General features: G+C 42.4%; 1 protein-coding gene across 1 annotated transcript in view; it reads right to left on the reverse strand.

Annotated features, from left to right (window-relative positions):
• Window positions 1-22,335, reverse strand: part of LOC110943972 (cytochrome P450 CYP82D47) — a 34,926-nt gene extending 12,591 nt beyond the window's left edge. The window contains exon 1 of the mRNA XM_035990743.1: window positions 21,302-22,335. Within this exon, the coding sequence (XP_035846636.1) occupies window positions 21,302-22,270 (969 nt within the window). The 5' untranslated portion in view covers window positions 22,271-22,335. The remainder of the gene's footprint in view (window positions 1-21,301) is intronic.
• Window positions 22,336-25,160: the final 2,825 nt, after the last annotated feature.

Raw genomic sequence — 25,160 nt, forward strand, 5'->3', positions numbered from 1 at the left:
ACAAACGGGGGAGAATTATACCAAATTAGGGCTGAAACCCGTAATTTGATGAAAACTTTCCTCTAAATTTTCTTAAAACAAGGAAGAGATTGCTGAGCTAGGGGTGAAACCCTAATCTTGGCAGTTATTCCGACTTTATTTTATCTCGCCAAGGCAATTGACGGACTCCAACGACCTGAACTCACGAGTATGGCCTAGGATGCGCATGCATAATGTCCAAGAATCGAGGCAGAAACATGTCCCCTAGAGTCGAAAGTGACGACAAGACAACTGTGAATAGTTAAATTGCCATGGTTAGTCAAAGTCTAGTAGCCGCAGACAATCCATTTTCCGACTTTAAGTGTTGCTTCGTTGATTTTATGTGATTTACCTGTTTACGTGTTTTAAGATTCGTTGGTTACTCCATTTGTTATCAATCTGCGTGACCTTTGTTGCTATTCTATCTCGATTCAAATCCCTGTTGATGTGATCTAAACGAAACCAATGTGCTATGCTACGCTACACGACTAAGATAGACGATACAATGTGGTGCTATCCGATACGCAAAACGAACGGCACTCGACTTGTGGTTATAGGTTTCTGTTTTCTGACTACCTCTGTGATAAAATTGCGTACGTGTTTAGGAAATCAAGTGCTCTATTTGCTTAATTGCTTATGTGCCCTAATTGCTGCTGTGCTTATGTGCCTCTATGATTATGTGCTTATGTGATTATATGTGTTACGTGACGAGAGATGCGACGTGATTCTAAGCTTTAGAGATCTAAGAACGTGTGAGACTCGAATTCGTTGTGTTGAGCCTGTGACGATGTCTATTGCAGACCATGTCGTCATCTGGACAACCTAGATCACGCTCGCGTCTTACCCGCCAGGAGAAAAGAGATCGACGTCTGGCTGCTATCATCTCTAAGACCGTGGCGAAGGCCGTGAGTGAGGTCTATGAGAACGCCAGCAAATCATCTGAGATGTCACAAGCTGATGCTCCGAAAGAATCCAGCAAGACTGCTTTTAGCTTCAAGCAATTTAAGGCATGTGGGCCAAAAGAGTTCACCGGCGAGGATGGTCCAACGGCTATGTTTCACTGGTTTGACTCGATAGAAGTCACCTTTCGACAAAGTGGATGCCCAGATAATCTCCGGACTCTCAATGCTACTGGCGTCTTCCAGTCCCGTGCTTTGGACTGGTGGACTGCTGAAAGAAACAAGCGCGGAAACGACGCAGCCTATGCTCTGTCATGGAAGAAGCTGAAGGAAATCATGATCGAAGAATACTGTCCCTCCCATGAGCGTCATAAGTTGGAGGATGAATTCTGGGGTATTAAACAAGACAAGGGTGACAACGCCGGTCTCACTGCTCGCTTCAAGCAGTTAAGCATCATCTGTCCAGACTAGGTCAAGACTCCCGACATGACCATCAAAAAATACATCCGCGCTCTTCCTGACTGTGTAGCGGATTTTGTCCTAGCTTCAAAGCCCGCAACGATTGAGGAGACCTACCTGCTCGCCGCTGAGATTAATGACAAGCGGGTGAAGGCTGGTTTCTGGGATAAGCAAGTCAAGCCCCTGCATCAAGTCACCGCCGCATCAACCGACAACACCACCACTCAAGCCTCCAAGTCTTCGAGAAGAAGAAAGAAGAACAAAAGTTGCGCTGCCGCAACCACTGCTGCTCCACTACAGTCTGTACCAGCCCAGCAGCAACAGCCACAACGTTCAGCGCCAGTGATCAATGCGCCGCCAGCGAAGCGTGCGTACACCGGCCCCCACCCACTCTGTGCTACATGTTCCTATCATCACCCGGTGGGTGTGGCCTGCCGATTCTGTGCCCACTGCAACGTTTACGGGCATTTCACTGCGAGTTGCCGCTATGGTCCCCGTCAAGCTCAAGCCCAAGTCACTGCCAACCAAGCTCTACTCCCTGCTCCTCAAGCTCAACAAGCCGCTCAGGCCCCAACAACCAATGTTCGGACCTGCTTTGCATGTGGTGACCCTAACCACTTTGCAAACCGGTGCCCGAACAGGGTAGTCAAGCAAGAAGCTCAACAACAGCAGCCTCAACAGCAAGCAGCTCACGCCAGAACCTTCAACATCAATGCACGTCAGGCTCAAGCTGACAACAACGTGGTCAATGGTACGTTCCTTGTGAATGGTATATATGCATCATGTTTGTTTGATACTGGAGCCGATAACTGCTTTGTGTCCTTTGAATTCGAGAAACTTCTTAGACGTAAGCGCTCTTATCTTTCGTCGTCATTCGAAGTAGAAGTCGCTACCGGAAGAACAATCGCCGTCAATTCCGTGCTCCGTGATTGTACTCTCGAGCTCAACAGCCATATCTTTCCTATCAATCTTATCCCGATGCAGCTCGGAAGTTTCGACGTCATAGTAGGCATGGACTTTCTTCGCGAAAACCATGCTGAAGTTGTGTGCTTCGATAAAATGATTCGATTTGTGTTAGCTAGTGGTGATATTCTATGTGTGTACGGTGAAACTACTGCAAAAGATCTCAAGCTCATGTCCTGTCTTCAAGCTCGCAAATATCTCCGCAAGGAATATCGAGCCTTCTTGGCCAACATTGTTGTAGCAGAGACGGACAAGAAAAAGAAAGTTGAAGTCAAGGATGTCCCCGTTGTCCGAGAATTTCCTCAGCTGTTCCCTGATGATCTTCCTGGATTACCTCCAAGTCGTGATATCGACTTTCGAATCGACCTTATTCCAGGAGCCAACCCAGTGGCCAAAGCTCCGTATCGACTCGCTCCATCTGAGATGCGAGAACTCTCGAACCAACTCCAAGAGTTACTTGAAAAAGGCTTCATTCGCCCGAGCACTTCTCCATGGGGCGCACCAGTCCTTTTCGTCAAAAAGAAGGACGGGTCGTTCCGAATGTGCATCGATTACCGGGAATTGAACAAGTTGACCATCAAGAACCGATACCCCTTACCAAGAATCGATGATCTGTTTGACCAATTACAAGGTGCTCAGTGTTTCTCCAAGATTGATCTACGTTCAGGCTACCATCAGTTGCGGATTCAAGAGGAAGACATACCCAAAACCGCTTTTCGAACCCGATACGGCCACTACGAATTTGTTGTCATGCCTTTTGGTTTGACCAACGCACCCGCGGTCTTTATGGATCTGATGAATCGCGTGTGTAAACCGTTCTTAGACCGTTTCGTCATTGTATTTATCGACGATGTCCTGATCTATTCCAGATCGAGGGCCGAACATGCGCAGCATTTGCGTTTGGTTCTCGAGTTGCTTCAGGGAAACCAACTCTACGCCAAATTCTCCAAGTGTGAGTTCTGGTTGGAGGAGGTGCAATTTCTGGGTCATATTGTGAATAGTCGGGGTATACACGTTGATCCTGCAAAGATTGAGGCAGTCAAGGGATGGGTTACGCCAAGGAATCCGTCAGAAGTTCGCTCTTTTCTCGGATTAGCAGGTTACTACCGGAGATTCATCGAAGGATTCTCAAAGATTGCTGTACCGCTTACCTCCCTTACTCATAAAGACAAGCCTTTTGTGTGGGGAAACGCGCAGGAGACTGCTTTCCAAACCCTCAAACACATGCTGTGCCATGCACCAGTTCTTACACTGCCGGACGGAAGCGATGACTTCGTTGTCTATTGTGATGCTTCAAACCTTGGACTTGGCTGTGTTCTCATGCAACGAGACAAGGTTATAGCTTACGCATCTCGACAGCTCAAAATCCACGAGAAGAACTATACAACCCATGACCTCGAGCTAGGCGCAGTTGTCTTTGCCTTAAAGATTTGGCGACACTACCTGTATGGTACAAAGTGCACGATCTTCACCGATCACAAGAGCCTACAACATATCTTTAACCAGAGAGAACTCAATATGCGTCAACGCCGATGGGTAGAACTTCTCAACGATTACGACTGTGAGATCCGTTATCACCCAGGCAAGGCGAATGTAGTTGCAGACGCCCTCAGCAGAAAGAATTACGTGATAGGTGTTCGAAACATCCAGGCTCAGTATAACCTCGAAGCTCTCATCCGCGAAGCGCAACACGCTTGCTTTAACGAGCGTACGTTGAAGAAAGAACGAATCTATCACGACGGAACTCAGCTCGTGAGCAAAGCCAACGGGATATTCTATTATCTGGACCGAATCTGGGTTCCGAGGAGGACAGATTTGCGAAAGATCATCATGAACGAAGCCCACAAATCCCGATATTCCATTCATCCCGGTGCGGACAAAATGTACCAGGACCTTCGCTACAAGTACTGGTGGCCTGGGATGAAAAGGGATATTGCTCTATATGTTGGTAGCTGTTTAACTTGTGCAAGAGTCAAGGCTGAACACCAAAGACCCTCAGGCTTACTCGAACAACCGCCGATACCCGTATGGAAGTGGGAAAGCATAGCTATGGATTTCATAACTAAGCTTCCGACCACGCCATCAGGTCACGACAGTATTTGGGTTATAGTCGACCGTCTAACCAAATCAGCCCACTTTTTGCCAATACGAGAAGACTATAAGGTGGCCAAGCTAGCCCAAATCTACACCGACGAGATCATTAAGAATCATGGTACGCCTCGAGACATCATTTCGGATCGCGATGCTCGGTTTACATCGAGATTGTGGGAAACTTTTCAAGCAGCTCTTGGTACGACGCTGAATTTGAGTACCGCATTCCACCCGCAAACCGACGGGCAGACTGAAAGAACGATTCGTACTATTGAAGACATGCTCCGTGCGTGTGTTATCGATTTTGGTGGTAGTTGGAGCAAACACCTACCGTTGGTCGAATTTTCGTACAATAATAGCTATCACTCCAGCATCGAAATGGCACCTTTCGAAGCCTTGTATGGTAGGAGATGTCGCTCGCCTATTGTATGGCACGAGGTCGGTCATTCACAATTGACTGGGCCCGAGATTCTGCAAGAAACGACTGACAAGATCCACCAGATAAGGGAAAACTTGGTAAAGGCCCGGGACAGACAAAAGATGTACGCCGATAAACGACGCAAGCCCCGCGAATTTGCAGTTGGCGACTACGTGCTCCTAAAGGTATCACCTTGGAAGGGAGTAGTCCGATTCGGCAAAAGAGGGAAACTTGCGCCTCGATTTGTTGGACCTTTTAAGATTCTGGAAAGGATCGGTAAAGTTGCCTACAAACTCGAATTACCGGAGGAACTCAGCAATGTCCACCCGACTTTCCATATTTCAAACCTTCGAAAATGCGTAGCCGACCACGACGCGATAATACCACTCGACGATCTTCAGGTCAATGAGACGCTACACTTCGTGGAAAAGCCTGTCGAGATCATGGACCGACAGACCAAGCAACTCAGACGCTCTCGCATTCCTATTGTGAAAGTACGATGGGAAGGCAAACGAGGCGCGGAGTTCACTTGGGAACTCGAAAGTGACATGAAGGCCAAGTACCCGCAGTTGTTCAGATAGATCTGAAGCATCAAATTGGTAAAAATCACACGGCGATGTACGGTTCTCGGCCTAATTTCGGGACGAAATTCCCTAAAGGAGGGGAGACTGTAACACCCCGTGTTTTCCAAAAGTCAAAGTCAAAGTCAAGAGTTGACTGTTATTGGAATTAAAGATTAATAAAGATTAAATTCATTTTAGTTTCATTTTGATTCTCATATTATTTGGAGTAAGTGTTGTATAATCAAACTAATCGACCGATAATCGAACTGTGAATCAACGACCAACTGTGAATGATAGGAAGTAACAATGCAATAAAGCTAGTCAATCAATAACCAAGGTGAATCAAATCAATCATCGAACTCAAGTGTGGGGATTTTAGTACTTTTTATACGTGTGTGTGTGCCTTATGTGTTACTTGTGCATGTTTATTTTTATGTTAAAGTGTGTGGTGAATCAATCAAATCAATCAAGACTCAAAGGTGAATCAAACTCAATGGAAATCAAACCCGAAATGGTTGTAAGGATGCTTGTATGTTAGATATAGTAGTTGAGACTAAAAGTAATTTGATTAGGAGTTCTATCATCCTCAAATCATCGTTCATCGAAGTCGAGATATCAAAAATCATCGCAAAACACTCAAAACCAGGCAAGCCGATCGAACAGGGCAACCTGATCGAACAGGCTAGCCGATCGAACAGGCTGTTCGATCGGACAGCTGCTCGATCAGGGATGCTGTTCGATCAGCTGACCCTTTCCTCTTTTGGAAGCCTATAAATAGGGCTGTCCTTGTCAAACTTTCCACTTTTGGAAAAGCTCTGACCGACCAGCCTCTTCTTCTCACTAAATCTCAGATTTCTCTCAAACCGGTAAGTATTTTGCTCTAATCCTTGTACGTTTTTGTTCATTAATCGATTCTCCATCTTTCTATCTTTCAAAACTTGGATTTCATCCATGAAATCACCAAGATCTAGGTGTTCTTGGGTGATGTCATCATGTGTTCTACAAGAACACTAAGTTTTGGCATCATTCCACCATGAATAACTTAGATCTAACCGATTTCCACATAAATAACCTAAAATCTTCCAAAGATCTTAACATTTCACGGTGGAAAAGGATTGGAAGATGGGTTTTCATCTATCTTTCAACTCTTTTACACTCAAACCGGTGAAAACGAAGCTTGAACCGATTTATAAACCATTCTAAACAAACACATGGTTCAAGATTCGGGTTTTACCAAGAGATTTACCGATCTCGGGTTAGATGTTAAACTTAAGTTCCAAACCGTCTCTGGCCGAGCTTGGGTGATTCCTGCTCGAGTCAGTAGACTAAGTGGGGACTTCAGCTTTGTGGTTCAACTCGTAGTCAAAATATCTCTAAAACATCAACAAATAACGGGAATAACCAAGTGTTAAGTGAAAGGTTAACCGAATCGAGAAGCTGGCCGAACGGCTAGGCTGTTCGATCGAACAGCCCAACCGAACGACTATGCCAGCCGATCGACTAGGCTAACCGATCGACTAGCACTTAGTCCCACAAACTCACAAAAGTGTAGTATTGACGAGGTACTGTTCGATCGACTACGCCACTCGATTGTAATCATTACTACTCGAATCATGAGATACTATACTTCAACACTTAGACTTTTCGAAACATTGGAATGTCACCCGATCGAGCATACCAACCGATCGAGTGACATATTTGAAAACAATGAAGTGCTAGCCGATCGGTTGGGCTAACCGATCGAACAGCTGTTCGATCGGCCAACATGAAAGGTAGTACGAACCATCATACACAAACACATCCTTTACATCAAAGGAAGAAACAATCCACTTGAAAGAACCAGCCGATCGAGCCAGCCGGCCGATCGAATGGATGTTCGAACGGATTTTCAAACCAATCGAACAGCCCACTCGATCGAACTGCTGTCCGATCGATTGGTCTATCCGATCCAATTTCCACTGTTCACTTTTTCCGCGTTACTCATCGTTGTGTTATCGAACTATTCAGGCTAACCTATTCTCAGTGCTCCCTTCAATCCACAACCAACCACTGTGAGTATACTCGATCCCTTTTTGCTTTCAGCACTTTTGGGTGTTACATACGTAATCTATCAAATCCACAAACAACACAAACTATTTGAACGCTAACCTACTTGCATGTATTACTTGTCTAAATGATTGCTGTTTATTATGTTTACACGTGGAGTGCTATCTGCCTGCTTTAGCAACGTAGTACTATAGTTTGGACTCAGCACCCGTTCACACGGGGGTTGCTAAGGACAATTACCTGCATGGATTACAGTGGTAATCATGTATTGCGAACTGTCTCGGACAGTCAACCCGAAGTCGTTGGTATCGATGGTCCCATGTTGATAATTTACATGCATCGTTTGCCCTTGTGTACGTGCTTGGTTATGCGTAAACTTTTCGAACTCTATATGCTATATCAAACTTGTGTACTCACCTTTACATTATATGTATTGACTTTTATTTTAACGTATGTGACAGGTGTTTAAGCTACTAGCGTGCTAGGGAAGCGAGGCAATAATAAGCTTCTAGGAGCCTGTGACCTTAGGACAGTGTCCATATACCTGCTCCAGGGTCATAATTATCTGTAGATCTTGTACTGGCACCTGTAGTCAGTAAGATCTATAGTTAGTCGTCTAGAAGTCGTAAAACAATATTTAAATTCGGTCTGTAATAATTAAACTTGAGTTGTCGGAACAGTTCCCATATTGTTTAGTTGATTTCTATGATAACTTGTATTTGTTTGGGACACGGTATGGGACGTGTTATATAACTGAATTGTATGATAGTTGTTGTGGAAACTTCTGAACAATCTGTTTCGCTCAGTGCCGCGCCCCGATGATTCCGCCATCGGTTGGGGTGTGACAGATTGGTATCAGAGCCATAACTATAGGGAATTAGGTTAGATACGATCTAGTCCGGATCGCTGTCTTAGAAACCTAGACTATAGTTAGGAACCAAAGGGCCAAGTTTATGTGCTTATTTTATGTTATGTTGTTTCCTTCTATTCTATCATTACATCCGAACTCCGAGCCAAATTTCGTAATTTGGACGGGATTAGGGGTGAAATCCGCAAATTCCTGCCTAAAATTACAAAATTTTGCCAATTATTTTGTGCAAATTTCCATCAACAAACGGGGGAGAATTATACCAAATTAGGGCTGAAACCCGTAATTTGATGAAAACTTTCCTCTAAATTTTCTTAAAACAAGGAAGAGATTGCTGAGCTAGGGGTGAAACCCTAATCTTGGCAGTTATTCCGACTTTATTTTATCTCGCCAAGGCAATTGACGGACTCCAACGACCTGAACTCACGAGTATGGCCTAGGATGCGCATGCATAATGTCCAAGAATCGAGGCAGAAACATGTCCCCTAGAGTCGAAAGTGACGACAAGACAACTGTGAATAGTTAAATTGCCATGGTTAGTCAAAGTCTAGTAGCCGCAGACAATCCATTTTCCGACTTTAAGTGTTGCTTCGTTGATTTTATGTGATTTACCTGTTTACGTGTTTTAAGATTCGTTGGTTACTCCATTTGTTATCAATCTGCGTGACCTTTGTTGCTATTCTATCTCGATTCAAATCCCTGTTGATGTGATCTAAATGAAACCAATGTGCTATGTTACGCTACACGACTAAGATAGACGATACAATGTGGTGCTATCCGATACGCAAAACGAACGGCACTCGACTTGTGGTTATAGGTTTCTGTTTTCTGACTACCTCTGTGATAAAATTGCGTACGTGTTTAGGAAATCAAGTGCTCTATTTGCTTAATTGCTTATGTGCCCTAATTGCTGCTGTGCTTATGTGCCTCTATGATTATGTGCTTATGTGATTATATGTGTTACGTGACGAGAGATGCGACGTGATTCTAAGCTTTAGAGATCTAAGAACGTGTGAGACTCGAATTCGTTGTGTTGAGCCTGTGACGATGTCTATTGCAGACCATGTCGTCATCTGGACAACCTAGATCACGCTCGCGTCTTACCCGCCAGGAGAAAAGAGATCGACGTCTGGCTGCTATCATCTCTAAGACCGTGGCGAAGGCCGTGAGTGAGGTCTATGAGAACGCCAGCAAATCATCTGAGATGTCACAAGCTGATGCTCCGAAAGAATCCAGCAAGACTGCTTTTAGCTTCAAGCAATTTAAGGCATGTGGGCCAAAAGAGTTCACCGGCGAGGATGGTCCAACGGCTATGTTTCACTGGTTTGACTCGATAGAAGTCACCTTTCGACAAAGTGGATGCCCAGATAATCTCCGGACTCTCAATGCTACTGGCGTCTTCCAGTCCCGTGCTTTGGACTGGTGGACTGCTGAAAGAAACAAGCGCGGAAACGACGCAGCCTATGCTCTGTCATGGAAGAAGCTGAAGGAAATCATGATCGAAGAATACTGTCCCTCCCATGAGCGTCATAAGTTGGAGGATGAATTCTGGGGTATTAAACAAGACAAGGGTGACAACGCCGGTCTCACTGCTCGCTTCAAGCAGTTAAGCATCATCTGTCCAGACCAGGTCAAGACTCCCGACATGACCATCAAAAAATACATCCGCGCTCTTCCTGACTGTGTAGCGGATTTTGTCCTAGCTTCAAAGCCCGCAACGATTGAGGAGACCTACCTGCTCGCCGCTGAGATTAATGACAAGCGGGTGAAGGCTGGTTTCTGGGATAAGCAAGTCAAGCCCCTGCATCAAGTCACCGCCGCATCAACCGACAACACCACCACTCAAGCCTCCAAGTCTTCGAGAAGAAGAAAGAAGAACAAAAGTTGCGCTGCCGCAACCACTGCTGCTCCACTACAGTCTGTACCAGCCCAGCAGCAACAGCCACAGCGTTCAGCGCCAGTGATCAATGCGCCGCCAGCGAAGCGTGCGTACACCGGCCCCCACCCACTCTGTGCTACATGTTCCTATCATCACCCGGTGGGTGTGGCCTGCCGATTCTGTGCCCACTGCAACGTTTACGGGCATTTCACTGCGAGTTGCCGCTATGGTCCCCGTCAAGCTCAAGCCCAAGTCACTGCCAACCAAGCTCTACTCCCTGCTCCTCAAGCTCAACAAGCCGCTCAGGCCCCAACAACCAATGTTCGGACCTGCTTTGCATGTGGTGACCCTAACCACTTTGCAAACCGGTGCCCGAACAGGGTAGTCAAGCAAGAAGCTCAACAACAGCAGCCTCAACAGCAAGCAGCTCACGCCAGAACCTTCAACATCAATGCACGTCAGGCTCAAGCTGACAACAACGTGGTCAATGGTACGTTCCTTGTGAATGGTATATATGCATCATGTTTGTTTGATACTGGAGCCGATAACTGCTTTGTGTCCTTTGAATTCGAGAAACTTCTTAGACGTAAGCGCTCTTATCTTTCGTCGTCATTCGAAGTAGAAGTCGCTACCGGAAGAACAATCGCCGTCAATTCCGTGCTCCGTGATTGTACTCTCGAGCTCAACAGCCATATCTTTCCTATCAATCTTATCCCGATGCAGCTCGGAAGTTTCGACGTCATAGTAGGCATGGACTTTCTTCGCGAAAACCATGCTGAAGTTGTGTGCTTCGATAAAATGATTCGATTTGTGTTAGCTAGTGGTGATATTCTATGTGTGTACGGTGAAACTACTGCAAAAGATCTCAAGCTCATGTCCTGTCTTCAAGCTCGCAAATATCTCCGCAAGGAATATCGAGCCTTCTTGGCCAACATTGTTGTAGCAGAGACGGACAAGAAAAAGAAAGTTGAAGTCAAGGATGTCCCCGTTGTCCGAGAATTTCCTCAGGTGTTCCCTGATGATCTTCCTGGATTACCTCCAAGTCGTGATATCGACTTTCGAATCGACCTTATTCCAGGAGCCAACCCAGTGGCCAAAGCTCCGTATCGACTCGCTCCATCTGAGATGCGAGAACTCTCGAACCAACTCCAAGAGTTACTTGAAAAAGGCTTCATTCGCCCGAGCACTTCTCCATGGGGCGCACCAGTCCTTTTCGTCAAAAAGAAGGACGGGTCGTTCCGAATGTGCATCGATTACCGGGAATTGAACAAGTTGACCATCAAGAACCGATACCCCTTACCAAGAATCGATGATCTGTTTGACCAATTACAAGGTGCTCAGTGTTTCTCCAAGATTGATCTACGTTCAGGCTACCATCAGTTGCGGATTCAAGAGGAAGACATACCCAAAACCGCTTTTCGAACCCGATACGGCCACTACGAATTTGTTGTCATGCCTTTTGGTTTGACCAACGCACCCGCGGTCTTTATGGATCTGATGAATCGCGTGTGTAAACCGTTCTTAGACCGTTTCGTCATTGTATTTATCGACGATGTCCTGATCTATTCCAGATCGAGGGCCGAACATGCGCAGCATTTGCGTTTGGTTCTCGAGTTGCTTCAGGGAAACCAACTCTACGCCAAATTCTCCAAGTGTGAGTTCTGGTTGGAGGAGGTGCAATTTCTGGGTCATATTGTGAATAGTCGGGGTATACACGTTGATCCTGCAAAGATTGAGGCAGTCAAGGGATGGGTTACGCCAAGGAATCCGTCAGAAGTTCGCTCTTTTCTCGGATTAGCAGGTTACTACCGGAGATTCATCGAAGGATTCTCAAAGATTGCTGTACCGCTTACCTCCCTTACTCATAAAGACAAGCCTTTTGTGTGGGGAAACGCGCAGGAGACTGCTTTCCAAACCCTCAAACACATGCTGTGCCATGCACCAGTTCTTACACTGCCGGACGGAAGCGATGACTTCGTTGTCTATTGTGATGCTTCAAACCTTGGACTTGGCTGTGTTCTCATGCAACGAGACAAGGTTATAGCTTACGCATCTCGACAGCTCAAAATCCACGAGAAGAACTATACAACCCATGACCTCGAGCTAGGCGCAGTTGTCTTTGCCTTAAAGATTTGGCGACACTACCTGTATGGTACAAAGTGCACGATCTTCACCGATCACAAGAGCCTACAACATATCTTTAACCAGAGAGAACTCAATATGCGTCAACGCCGATGGGTAGAACTTCTCAACGATTACGACTGTGAGATCCGTTATCACCCAGGCAAGGCGAATGTAGTTGCAGACGCCCTCAGCAGAAAGAATTACGTGATAGGTGTTCGAAACATCCAGGCTCAGTATAACCTCGAAGCTCTCATCCGCGAAGCGCAACACGCTTGCTTTAACGAGCGTACGTTGAAGAAAGAACGAATCTATCACGACGGAACTCAGCTCGTGAGCAAAGCCAACGGGATATTCTATTATCTGGACCGAATCTGGGTTCCGAGGAGGACAGATTTGCGAAAGATCATCATGAACGAAGCCCACAAATCCCGATATTCCATTCATCCCGGTGCGGACAAAATGTACCAGGACCTTCGCTACAAGTACTGGTGGCCTGGGATGAAAAGGGATATTGCTCTATATGTTGGTAGCTGTTTAACTTGTGCAAGAGTCAAGGCTGAACACCAAAGACCCTCAGGCTTACTCGAACAACCGCCGATACCCGTATGGAAGTGGGAAAGCATAGCTATGGATTTCATAACTAAGCTTCCGACCACGCCATCAGGTCACGACAGTATTTGGGTTATAGTCGACCGTCTAACCAAATCAGCCCACTTTTTGCCAATACGAGAAGACTATAAGGTGGCCAAGCTAGCCCAAATCTACACCGACGAGATCATTAAGAATCATGGTACGCCTCGAGACATCATTTCGGATCGCGATGCTCGGTTTACATCGAGATTGTGGGAAACTTTTCAAGCAGCTCTTGGTACGACGCTGAATTTGAGTACCGCATTCCACCCGCAAACCGACGGGCAGACTGAAAGAACGATTCGTACTATTGAAGACATGCTCCGTGCGTGTGTTATCGATTTTGGTGGTAGTTGGAGCAAACACCTACCGTTGGTCGAATTTTCGTACAATAATAGCTATCACTCCAGCATCGAAATGGCACCTTTCGAAGCCTTGTATGGTAGGAGATGTCGCTCGCCTATTGTATGGCACGAGGTCGGTCATTCACAATTGACTGGGCCCGAGATTCTGCAAGAAACGACTGACAAGATCCACCAGATAAGGGAAAACTTGGTAAAGGCCCGGGACAGACAAAAGATGTACGCCGATAAACGACGCAAGCCCCGCGAATTTGCAGTTGGCGACTACGTGCTCCTAAAGGTATCACCTTGGAAGGGAGTAGTCCGATTCGGCAAAAGAGGGAAACTTGCGCCTCGATTTGTTGGACCTTTTAAGATTCTGGAAAGGATCGGTAAAGTTGCCTACAAACTCGAATTACCGGAGGAACTCAGCAATGTCCACCCGACTTTCCATATTTCAAACCTTCGAAAATGCGTAGCCGACCACGACGCGATAATACCACTCGACGATCTTCAGGTCAATGAGACGCTACACTTCGTGGAAAAGCCTGTCGAGATCATGGACCGACAGACCAAGCAACTCAGACGCTCTCGCATTCCTATTGTGAAAGTACGATGGGAAGGCAAACGAGGCGCGGAGTTCACTTGGGAACTCGAAAGTGACATGAAGGCCAAGTACCCGCAGTTGTTCAGATAGATCTGAAGCATCAAATTGGTAAAAATCACACGGCGATGTACGGTTCTCGGCCTAATTTCAGGACGAAATTCCCTAAAGGAGGGGAGACTGTAACACCCCGTGTTTTCCAAAAGTCAAAGTCAAAGTCAAGAGTTGACTGTTATTGGAATTAAAGATTAATAAAGATTAAATTCATTTTAGTTTCATTTTGATTCTCATATTATTTGGAGTAAGTGTTGTATAATCAAACTAATCGACCGATAATCGAACTGTGAATCAACGACCAACTGTGAATGATAGGAAGTAACAATGCAATAAAGCTAGTCAATCAATAACCAAGGTGAATCAAATCAATCATCGAACTCAAGTGTGGGGATTTTAGTACTTTTTATACGTGTGTGTGTGCCTTATGTGTTACTTGTGCATGTTTATTTTTATGTTAAAGTGTGTGGTGAATCAATCAAATCAATCAAGACTCAAAGGTGAATCAAACTCAATGGAAATCAAACCCGAAATGGTTGTAAGGATGCTTGTATGTTAGATATAGTAGTTGAGACTAAAAGTAATTTGATTAGGAGTTCTATCATCCTCAAATCATCGTTCATCGAAGTCGAGATATCAAAAATCGTCGCAAAACACTCAAAACCAGGCAAGCCGATCGAACAGGGCAACCTGATCGAACAGGCTAGCCGATCGAACAGGCTGTTCGATCGGACAGCTGCTCGATCAGGGATGCTGTTCGATCAGCTGACCCTTTCCTCTTTTGGAAGCCTATAAATAGGGCTGTCCTTGTCAAACTTTCCACTTTTGGAAAAGCTCTGACCGACCAGCCTCTTCTTCTCACTAAATCTCAGATTTCTCTCAAACCGGTAAGTATTTTGCTCTAATCCTTGTACGTTTTTGTTCATTAATCGATTCTCCATCTTTCTATCTTTCAAAACTTGGATTTCATCCATGAAATCACCAAGATCTAGGTGTTCTTGGGTGATGTCATCATGTGTTCTACAAGAACACTAAGTTTTGGCATCATTCCACCATGAATAACTTAGATCTAACCGATTTCCACATAAATAACCTAAAATCTTCCAAAGATCTTAACATTTCACGGTGGAAAAGGATTGGAAGATGGGTTTTCATCTATCTTTCAACTCTTTTACACTCAAACCGGTGAAAACGAAGCTTGAACCGATTTATAAACCATTCTAAACAAACACATGGTTCAAGATTCGGGTTTTACCAAGAGATTTACCGATCTCGGGTTAGACGTTAAACTTAAGTTCCAAACCGTCTCTGGCCGAGCTTGGGTGATTCCTGCTCGAGTCAGTAGACTAAGTGGGGACTTCAGCTTTGTGGTTCAACTCGTAGTCAAAATATCTCTAAAACATCAACAAATAACGGGAATAACCAAGTGTTAAGTGAAAGGTTAACCGAATCGAGAAGCTGGCCGAACGGCTAGGCTGTTCGATCGAACAGCCCAACCGAACGACTATGCCAGCCGATCGACTAGGCTAACCGATCGACTAGCACTTAGTCCCACAAACTCACAAAAGTGTAGTATTGACGAGGTACTGTTCGATCGACTACGCCACTCGATTGTAATCATTACTACTCGAATCATGAGATACTATACTTCAACACTTAGACTTTTCGAAACATTGGAATGTCACCCGATCGAGCATACCAACCGATCGAGTGACATATTTGAAAACAATGAAGTGCTAGCCGATCGGTTGGGCTAACCGATCGAACAGCTGTTCGATCGGCCAACATGAAAGGTAGTACGAACCATCATACACAAACACATCCTTTACATCAAAGGAAGAAACAATCCACTTGAAAGAACCAGCCGATCGAGCCAGCCGGCCGATCGAATGGATGTTCGAACGGATTTTCAAACCAATCGAACAGCCCACTCGATCGAACTGCTGTCCGATCGATTGGTCTATCCGATCCAATTTCCACTGTTCACTTTTTCCGCGTTACTCATCGTTGTGTTATCGAACTATTCAGGCTAACCTATTCTCAGTGCTCCCTTCAATCCACAACCAACCACTGTGAGTATACTCGATCCCTTTTTGCTTTCAGCACTTTTGGGTGTTACATACGTAATCTATCAAATCCACAAACAACACAAACTATTTGAACGCTAACCTACTTGCATGTATTACTTGTCTAAATGATTGCTGTTTATTATGTTTACACGTGGAGTGCTATCTGCCTGCTTTAGCAACGTAGTACTATAGTTTGGACTCAGCACCCGTTCACACGGGGGTTGCTAAGGACAATTACCTGCATGGATTACAGTGGTAATCATGTATTGCGAACTGTCTCGGACAGTCAACCCGAAGTCGTTGGTATCGATGGTCCCATGTTGATAATTTACATGCATCGTTTGCCCTTGTGTACGTGCTTGGTTATGCGTAAACTTTTCGAACTCTATATGCTATATCAAACTTGTGTACTCACCTTTACATTATATGTATTGACTTTTATTTTAACGTATGTGACAGGTGTTTAAGCTACTAGCGTGCTAGGGAAGCGAGGCAATAATAAGCTTCTAGGAGCCTGTGACCTTAGGACAGTGTCCATATACCTGCTCCAGGGTCATAATTATCTGTAGATCTTGTACTGGCACCTGTAGTCAGTAAGATCTATAGTTAGTCGTCTAGAAGTCGTAAAACAATATTTAAATTCGGTCTGTAATAATTAAACTTGAGTTGTCGGAACAGTTCCCATATTGTTTAGTTGATTTCTATGATAACTTGTATTTGTTTGGGACACGGTATGGGACGTGTTATATAACTGAATTGTATGATAGTTGTTGTGGAAACTTCTGAACAATCTGTTTCGCTCAGTGCCGCGCCCCGATGATTCCGCCATCGGTTGGGGTGTGACAGTGGCAGATGCACTGAGTAGGAAAGAAGAATATTCACCTATTCGGGTGTAGTCGATGCAGTTAGTAGTAACCTCAGGGTTACTTGAACGAATCAAGGAGGCGCAAACTGAAGCCATAAAAGAAGAAAATGTGAAGAAAGAAAGAATAGTGGGTCAACTCAAAGACTTGCAAGATAATAGTAATGGATTAAAAACCCGTTTCAATTGAATCTGGGTTCCAAACTCTTGCAATGTTGAAACTCTTCTACTTGACGAAGCTCATAAGTCCCGCTATTCTATTCATCCGGGAGCTACCAAGATGTACAAAGACTTAAAACTAAATTATTGGTGGCCTGGAAGGAAACGAGACATAGTAAAGTATGTGGAAAAATGCTTAACTTGTTTACAAGTGAAAGCAGAACATCAGAAGCCTTATGGTAAACTTCAGCCGTTAGATATACCAGTGTGGAAATGGGAGCACATTACTATGGATCTGCTAACTAAACTACCAAGAACATCACATGGATTTGATGCCATATGGGTAGTAGTTGACCGATTAACCAAGAGTGCTCATTTTATTCCAATTCGGGAAACCTACACTTCTGAAAAGATGTCGGAAATATACACGAATGAAATTATATCTCGTCATGGAGTACCAGTGTCTATCGTATCGGATAGAGATACGCGTTTTACTTTAAGCTTTTGGCGCGATTTTCAAGAAGGGATGGGTACTAAGTTATTTATTAGTACCGCATATCATCCGCAGACCGATGGGCAGAGTGAAAGAACTATTCAAACGCTCGAAGATATGTTGCGAGCATGCATTATTGATTTTGGAGGTAGCTGGGATATCTACCTACCACTAGCTGAATTTTCATATAATAACAGTTACCATTCCAGTATTGGAATGGCCCCGTATGAAATGCTTTATGGTAGAAAGTGTCGAACCCCGATATGTTGGGGCGAAGTAGGTCCGCGAGAATTAGCTCACAAAGACGTATTTAGGATCACTAATGAAAATATTGAAGTAATCTGGGCTCATTTAAAAGCGGCTCGAGATCGGCAAAAGTCCTACGCGGATAAAAGACGAAGACCGATTGAATTTCAGGTGGGTAACATGGTTATGCTTAAAGTATCTCCATGGAAGGGGGTTATTCAATTCCGAAAACGGGGAAAACTGGGTCCAAGATTTATTGGACCATTCAAAATCACCGAACGTGTGGGTAAGGTAGCATACCGACTAGAACTGCCAGGAGAGTTAAGCAGTATTCATAGCACTTTCCATGTTTCACATCTACGAAAATGCTTAGCTGATGAAATGACTTATGTAAGCTATGACGACATTGAATTTGATGATAAACTTAATTATGTCGTAAAGCCTATCGAAATTCTTGATCGAAAGGTCAAAGGGTTAAGGCATAAAGAGATTAAGCAAGTTAAGGTCAAATGGGAACACCAGAAGGTATCAGACACCACTTGGGAGTCCGAAGAAGAAATGAGACGCCTATACCCTTCCTTATTCAGTATGTATTCCGATTTCGAGGACGAAATCCTTTTTAAGGGGGATAGACTTGTAACACCCCTAAATTTTTTTAAACTATATATGTCGTTATACATGTATAAGTTAGAATAATAATCATAAAATAATGAGAATGTAAACTAGGAATAATTAACCTAGTTAAATTCTTAATAAGAAAAGATGGGGAAATCAAGAATTATAACCACTGTGATAACTTAGAAACTTGGGGGACCAATTGTGCAATTCCAGAAAGATGTTTTTTTTTTTAAATCCTGGATAAACATAACTACACACACCTTGTGTGTATTCCCTGTTCGATCGAAATCCCCAGGAGCGACCCCCAAGTTCTTCAAAACCCTAATTCACTCAAAACTACTTCAAATCCAAGAATGAATTCAATCAGGAGTTAAAATTAAGCTAGAATCTCGATCACTATCACTAGGGGATCGAAAGGTATGCTTAATTTTGAATTATGAAGATGTTTTTATGATTTTGAATTCTTGTAACAGAAATTAATGGTAAATTAATGGATGTTAGGGTTAAATCTTGATGAATACAAGTCTGGGAACTAATCTTAGACAATGAAATTATCAATTCATGGTATAATCTATGAGTTTTAATGTTAATTACATAAGGGTATATGGGTATTGTAAAGAATACATATATTTTTGTGTTATTGAATGTTAATTGATGCTTATGATGCAAATTCTAGTGTAATTATGGTGTTCTTGATATATGAATGGAATTACTATGCTTAAGTTTGGTTAAAATTATTAACCATGAACATGATAGTGTAAGAACACAAATTATGCACTCTAGATGTTTGATAAAATGCTTGATTGAATGGGAATGCTTGAAATATATGAAGTAACCGCTTAATGAATTAATCAAGTGAATGAGATATTGAATATTGAACTATAAGTTCTAAACTATATATTCGGATCAAACTATATAGGTGATTTGGGTGGATCATGAAGTGGGCATGGCGGAACGAATACTCGCCTAAAAGGAAAGCTTTGAAAGGTACATGGCTACTCGCTTCGTAATATCTTGTTTTAGCACTTTTATGCTTAATGGTTGAATGATAATCAAATCTTTATAATGTTGGATAATACAAAAACGAAGGATTTCGTTTGTAATATCCAACAAGAAAAAGTATAAATTTCGAGAAAATAGAAATTTGGAAAGTGGTGGATTCCACTTGAAAGTTAAATGGGTCAGGTTGACTCGAATGTTACATGGTTGATTTCAAGAAGGCGATGAAATTCGCTAGAGAAATCAAACGGGTCGAAAATCACCAAGGCATTAAGCTTGGGATAAGTTAAATCGATGAATGTAGTTAAGTGGAATAAACGGGTTGATTAATACGTATATATTTCGTTAATGATACTTGAGTTTTAATAAAAGTGGTCATAAAAATATGAATACGTTGATATGTAAGCCTATAGAGGTTTTGGAATTTATAAATGAAGTCTATGGGTTATAATTTGGAATGGGTCGAATAATTATGAAAATATTAATATTCCGAGTGCTCAAATGAAAGAAATTTGTTCTTGTGAATGTAGTATTTTCATTCTATGTTATAGAATATCGAATTACGGTCACGTAGGAAGAAACTAGACCTAATTCGGATCAATAACGGAGAAGTTATGACCGTTTTAGTAACTATTAGCGAAGCTGGGAATATGCAGGATGTTTAAACAACAGTTCTGTCAAAAAACATGCTCGCGCCACGCCACGACAAATGTTGTTGGCCGTCGCGGCCCGCGACCTTGGTCGCGTCACACGACCCTTATCTGCTTCTCCTGTCGCGTCACGCGACCCTTATCTGCTTCTCCTGTCGCGTCAAGCGACGAGGTTAAAAATCGCTGAAATGTTGCTGTTGTGCATTTTAACCTCGTGAACCCATTAAACCAAGTCTTAAATATCCTAAGCTAACGAATTTGGGTGTTTTTGATTGTAGGTAATAGTATGATGTAAACGGATGGCGATCAAGTGTAGAACAGAACCGAATACGAGCTTAACTCAAAGCTTCCGCGACTAAACCGAGACTTTTGTCACAACAACTTTAGAGTGGGTTATCATACTTTTATAAATATAGGTGTATGGGTTTTAAAGGAAGTATGTTGTGTTTTAATGATATGTTTTGTAAACGATAAAGAACGTTTTTTTTTTATCTTGAAATCTGAAATAAATGTCGTTTTGTGAAATTGGCACTTGAAATATTATGAATTTTACAAAGGTCTTATAAGGGTCTTACATAATATTTATTATATTTATATATTTTTTTTAATATTAACTTTTAACTTTTAACGTACTTTAATTTAATTTTTTTCTGTTTACTTTTAGGTTTTAACGTATTTTTATTTTTCATTTTCTAAAACTATATTTCCTTTATCATTTATTTTGTTTTTAATAATATTTCTTCTTTTTCTAAATTTATCTTTACTTCATCAATTAATTTAATATTTCTTTAATAAATTATGTTCGTTAATTTTTCTTCTATAAACTTAAGTATATGTAGTTGTGCTTACTTTTAACCTCGATTAATATAAGTTTAATTAAAAACGAATTTATATTAAAAAATAAAGTATTTATTTGCTATCGGAAAATGATACAATGATAACTGACCCGATTCTAATGGTTTGGCTTTATAAAAAGCATGCTACATTTTACATTATCATTTGCTACGTTTCGCCGCCATGCGCGACTGAAAAAAAAACCTAGTATTCATTATATTTGAACTATTTACTTTTATTATCATATTAAGTTTATTTTTGTTTGGTTGATTATTTTGTTTTAAGTTGCATATTCTTCGATTAAAGCTAGAAATGTTTTTAAAAAACGTTCCATTCAAATTTGACCCAATCCAATTTTCCTCCATACCAAAACTTCTTGCATCCGACGTTAACAGTGAACGATAGAAATCATACCAAGCATGATGCTTTTACAATCTCATCAGTGCTGAAGCCATAAACTTCCTCTTTCACTTCTTCTTTAACACCGGATAACAACGCAGCCATGAAACATGTTTGGTCCCGGCTATCATCTTCCTGCTGTGTAGAACTAGAATTCATCTTCTTTTTGCGGTCTTCTAACCATCCATTAATTACTAGATCTATCTCTGTTGCCGTCTTCTTCATCTTCTTCTCAAACCCTCCTAGATCTAACCACCTCAACCATGGAATGGCATCTGATGGAACAAACCCACCCATCACCTCCCCAAACTGCTTAATTGCCTTCTGAAACTGATCTCGATTCTGTTCACTGGCCGAAAAATGATTGCCAAACATCATCCTTACAACCATGTTTGTAACTAAGTTTCCAAACCATTGTTTCATGTCAACCATTACTGTCTCAGAAGATCCTTTGTTTGTTACCCAAGTTTTGTAGATGTCTATTAAGGATGAATTCACTTCAGAGACTCGGATATGTTCAAGCATCTGAAGGTGATGGTGAGACCCCATTTCAAGCACAATTATCCTACGAATATGACGCCAGTATGGTCCATATGGAGCAAGGCCGAAATTAGCATAGTTGTAGCCCATCAACTCGCTTACCATGGCTTTTGGTCGGCTAGCGAAGACTCTATCATTGGTAGTTAAACACTCTTTAGCCATATCAGAATTACTAACAACTAGAACTCGGTTAACACCAAGTTTTAAAGTGAAAATTGGTCCAAACTTGTCAGCCATAGAGCCCAAGAGTTTGTGAGGAACTTGGGAACCTGCTACAAGATGCAAGTGACCAATTACTGGCCATGATCCAGCAGCTTCCGGTGCTCTTTCTCCCAACCTGTTATTGAACCTATTAAGTCCATTTCTTATCGGTTCAAGATGACCAAAGATAGATAAACATAATAAGCCGGATACAAAGATAATGATTAGTAAAAGTAAATCCATAAAAACTTTTTAGAACAACGGAAGATTGATCTACAGATATTAGAGATGATGTAAAGGATAGAAGCTAGGGGTTAAAAATTTGGAAATACAATTTTCAATCAATGAAAACAATTCATGAAGAGACCGTGGGCCTACATAATGATGCGGGCAAAAGAGGAAGAAACAAAATCACACAAGTATTTTAACAACCATCTCACGTAACTTATTTATCAGACAAGTATTTTAACTTATTTGAATGATTCAATCAACCGGCATCAATTGGCTGGATCTGCCTAAAAATCATAAATTATTTATCAGACAAGTATTTTAACAACCATCTCACGTAACTTACATATATCAAATTCAACTTTAGACTCTTCGCTTTCTTTTGTTGTATATTCAAAACATTAAAAGTTATCTTGTTAAATTAAAAGTAGCCCATGGCTATATAGGCTAGTGGCATATTTTTTTTTAAGGACCAACATAAATGATATTATTAAGAAAACCAAAACACTGTACAAAGAAAGAGGGACCTAGCCAGTAGCTAGGAGACCTCAACAAAACAACACCAGTTAGGCCGTGGGGTATGGTGCGGGGGTTTGGGCGTGGGTTGGGGGAAAACGTCTAAGGCACCATTCCGGGTGGGCTTGGGTTTCAAGCGGGGCGTGGGGCGGGGGAGCAAGGTGACATGGCGGTTGCTGAGTGGCCCATTCAAAGTAGCCGTTGGCTAGCCGTTGGGCTAGCCGTTGGGGGCTAGTTTAAAAAGAAAAAAAATCTTTTTTCCTTTATATATACTTACAGCATTTAACATTTTTTTCACACAATATCAAACACATAAAACACAATATTACCATGAGTTCTTCAAGTTATAGTGAATCGTCATCATCATCTGACGATGGTGCGGAAATATTTCTACAAACGATCGTGATGGTGGTGAAAGCTATCGTGGAAGACGAAGACGATGAGGAAGAGACTCAACAACCTAAACAGAGGAGGAGGTACATCGCTCGTGAACGGCACACCGCTAACGATTTGTTGGTAAGCGATTACTTCTCAGCGGAACCTAAGTATGATGAAAAAATGTTTAGGCGTCGTTTTCGTATGAGTAGAAACTTATTTTTAAGAATATCTAGAGATCTTGAGGAGAAATATGATTATTTCCAACAAAAACCCGATGTAACCGGGCAATTAGGATTTAGTACGTGGCAAAAGGTCACGGCCGCACTTAGGCAGTTAGCGTACGGCAATAGTTCAGACATTATGGATGACTATTTAAAAATGTCTGCACGTGTAGCTAGAGAAACTCTTCACAACTTTTGTTCGTGTATTCTAGAACTTTATACGAAAAGATATTTGAGAAAGCCCTCCTTCAGTGACATGCAACAAATATTGGATCATCACGCTGATTATCATGGGCTACCCGGGATGCTAGATAGTTTAGATTGTATGAAATGGCCCTGGGAACTTTGTCCTACCCAATGGCAAGGCGCTCACACTAGTGGATTTCACGGGGTGCCAACCATCATGATTGAAGCGGTTGCGTCCCAAGATCTTTGGATATGGCATGCGTTCTTCGGTATGCCAGGTTCACATAATGATATTACCATCATAAACCACTCGCCTCTTTTAAATGATCGGGTAAATGGTATAGGACCCAAAGGAACTTTCTTTGTAAACGGGATTGAGTACATGTACGGGTACTACCAAGTTGATGGGATTTACCCAGAGTGGGGGGTTTTCGTAAAATCGTTCACAAGACACGGTACCTCAGATTGGAAACGTGATGTACACATGTATCATTCTTAACAGGGTCCAGATGGCTGCACCTAAAGACGTCGAGCGAGCATTCGGTGTTTTGAAGAAAAGGTGGCGAATATTGGCAATGCCTTGTCGACTATGGGACAAGGATCAGATTGGAAACGTGATGTACACATGTATCATTCTTCACAACATGATTTTGGAGGATGAAGGTAGAGCGGTCGTTACCTACTACGATGACGATGACCCCCAACCAGGTAACGTAACAGACGAAGATAAAGCGACAAATGAATTTTTAATAAAGTCAAGGGATATACATCAGAACCTTCGAGCTGATTTGGTGGAACATGTTTCAACGATTCCTGGGTTCGAAACCGACGAAGACGACGAAGAATGACTGTTTTTTATTTTGATAATTATTATGTATGTTTATGTATTTTTTTTTAAAAAAATATGATGTTTATTTTTTATGTAGTTATTTTTTTATGTTTATGTATTTTTTTTTAAATATTGTTGATGTGGCTATGCCACCCGCCCAGCCACGCCCAACCTAAGCCCCAACCATATCCCTTGAAAACTTGGCTTTGGGTTGGGAATATTCAAGATCCATGTGTAACCAAATGCCCAACCCAAACCCCACCATACCCCATTGTCTTACATTTCTACCCATCTCCAACCTAAAAACAAACGAAAAGGAACCTAGCTGAACATCATAAATCTGTTCCAGTCTTCCCTTTTTAATTCCACCTCTTTCGATCTGTACTTGACCCATAAGTAGCTTAAGGCCTTGATTTCTTCTATCACCTTCGTTATCGAAACGTTTTTATTATTGTAAATTATCTCGTTTCTCATGTTCCAAATGCTCCAAATCCCTGTTAAGACGACCGCATAGAATGCATTTTTCTTCTTGTTGGATCCGTTCACATGCTGATGTAAACCAAGTAGATCTTTGAAATTAAAAACAAAGGGTCAGTCTAACTTACACCATTGGATTATAACATGCCAAACATACTGCGAGAAACTACAAGACACGAATAGATGTTCGACCGATTCGGGACAATCCCCACAGAAGCAACAAAAAGGAGAATTTACCGAAATGTGTTGTTTAATAAGAGCGTCTTTAGTCGGAAGCCTATCCTTTCCAGCACGCCAT

The sequence above is a fragment of the Helianthus annuus genome, chromosome 5 (assembly GCF_002127325.2).
Source record: "Helianthus annuus cultivar XRQ/B chromosome 5, HanXRQr2.0-SUNRISE, whole genome shotgun sequence".
Classification (NCBI taxonomy): Eukaryota; Viridiplantae; Streptophyta; class Magnoliopsida; order Asterales; family Asteraceae; genus Helianthus; species Helianthus annuus.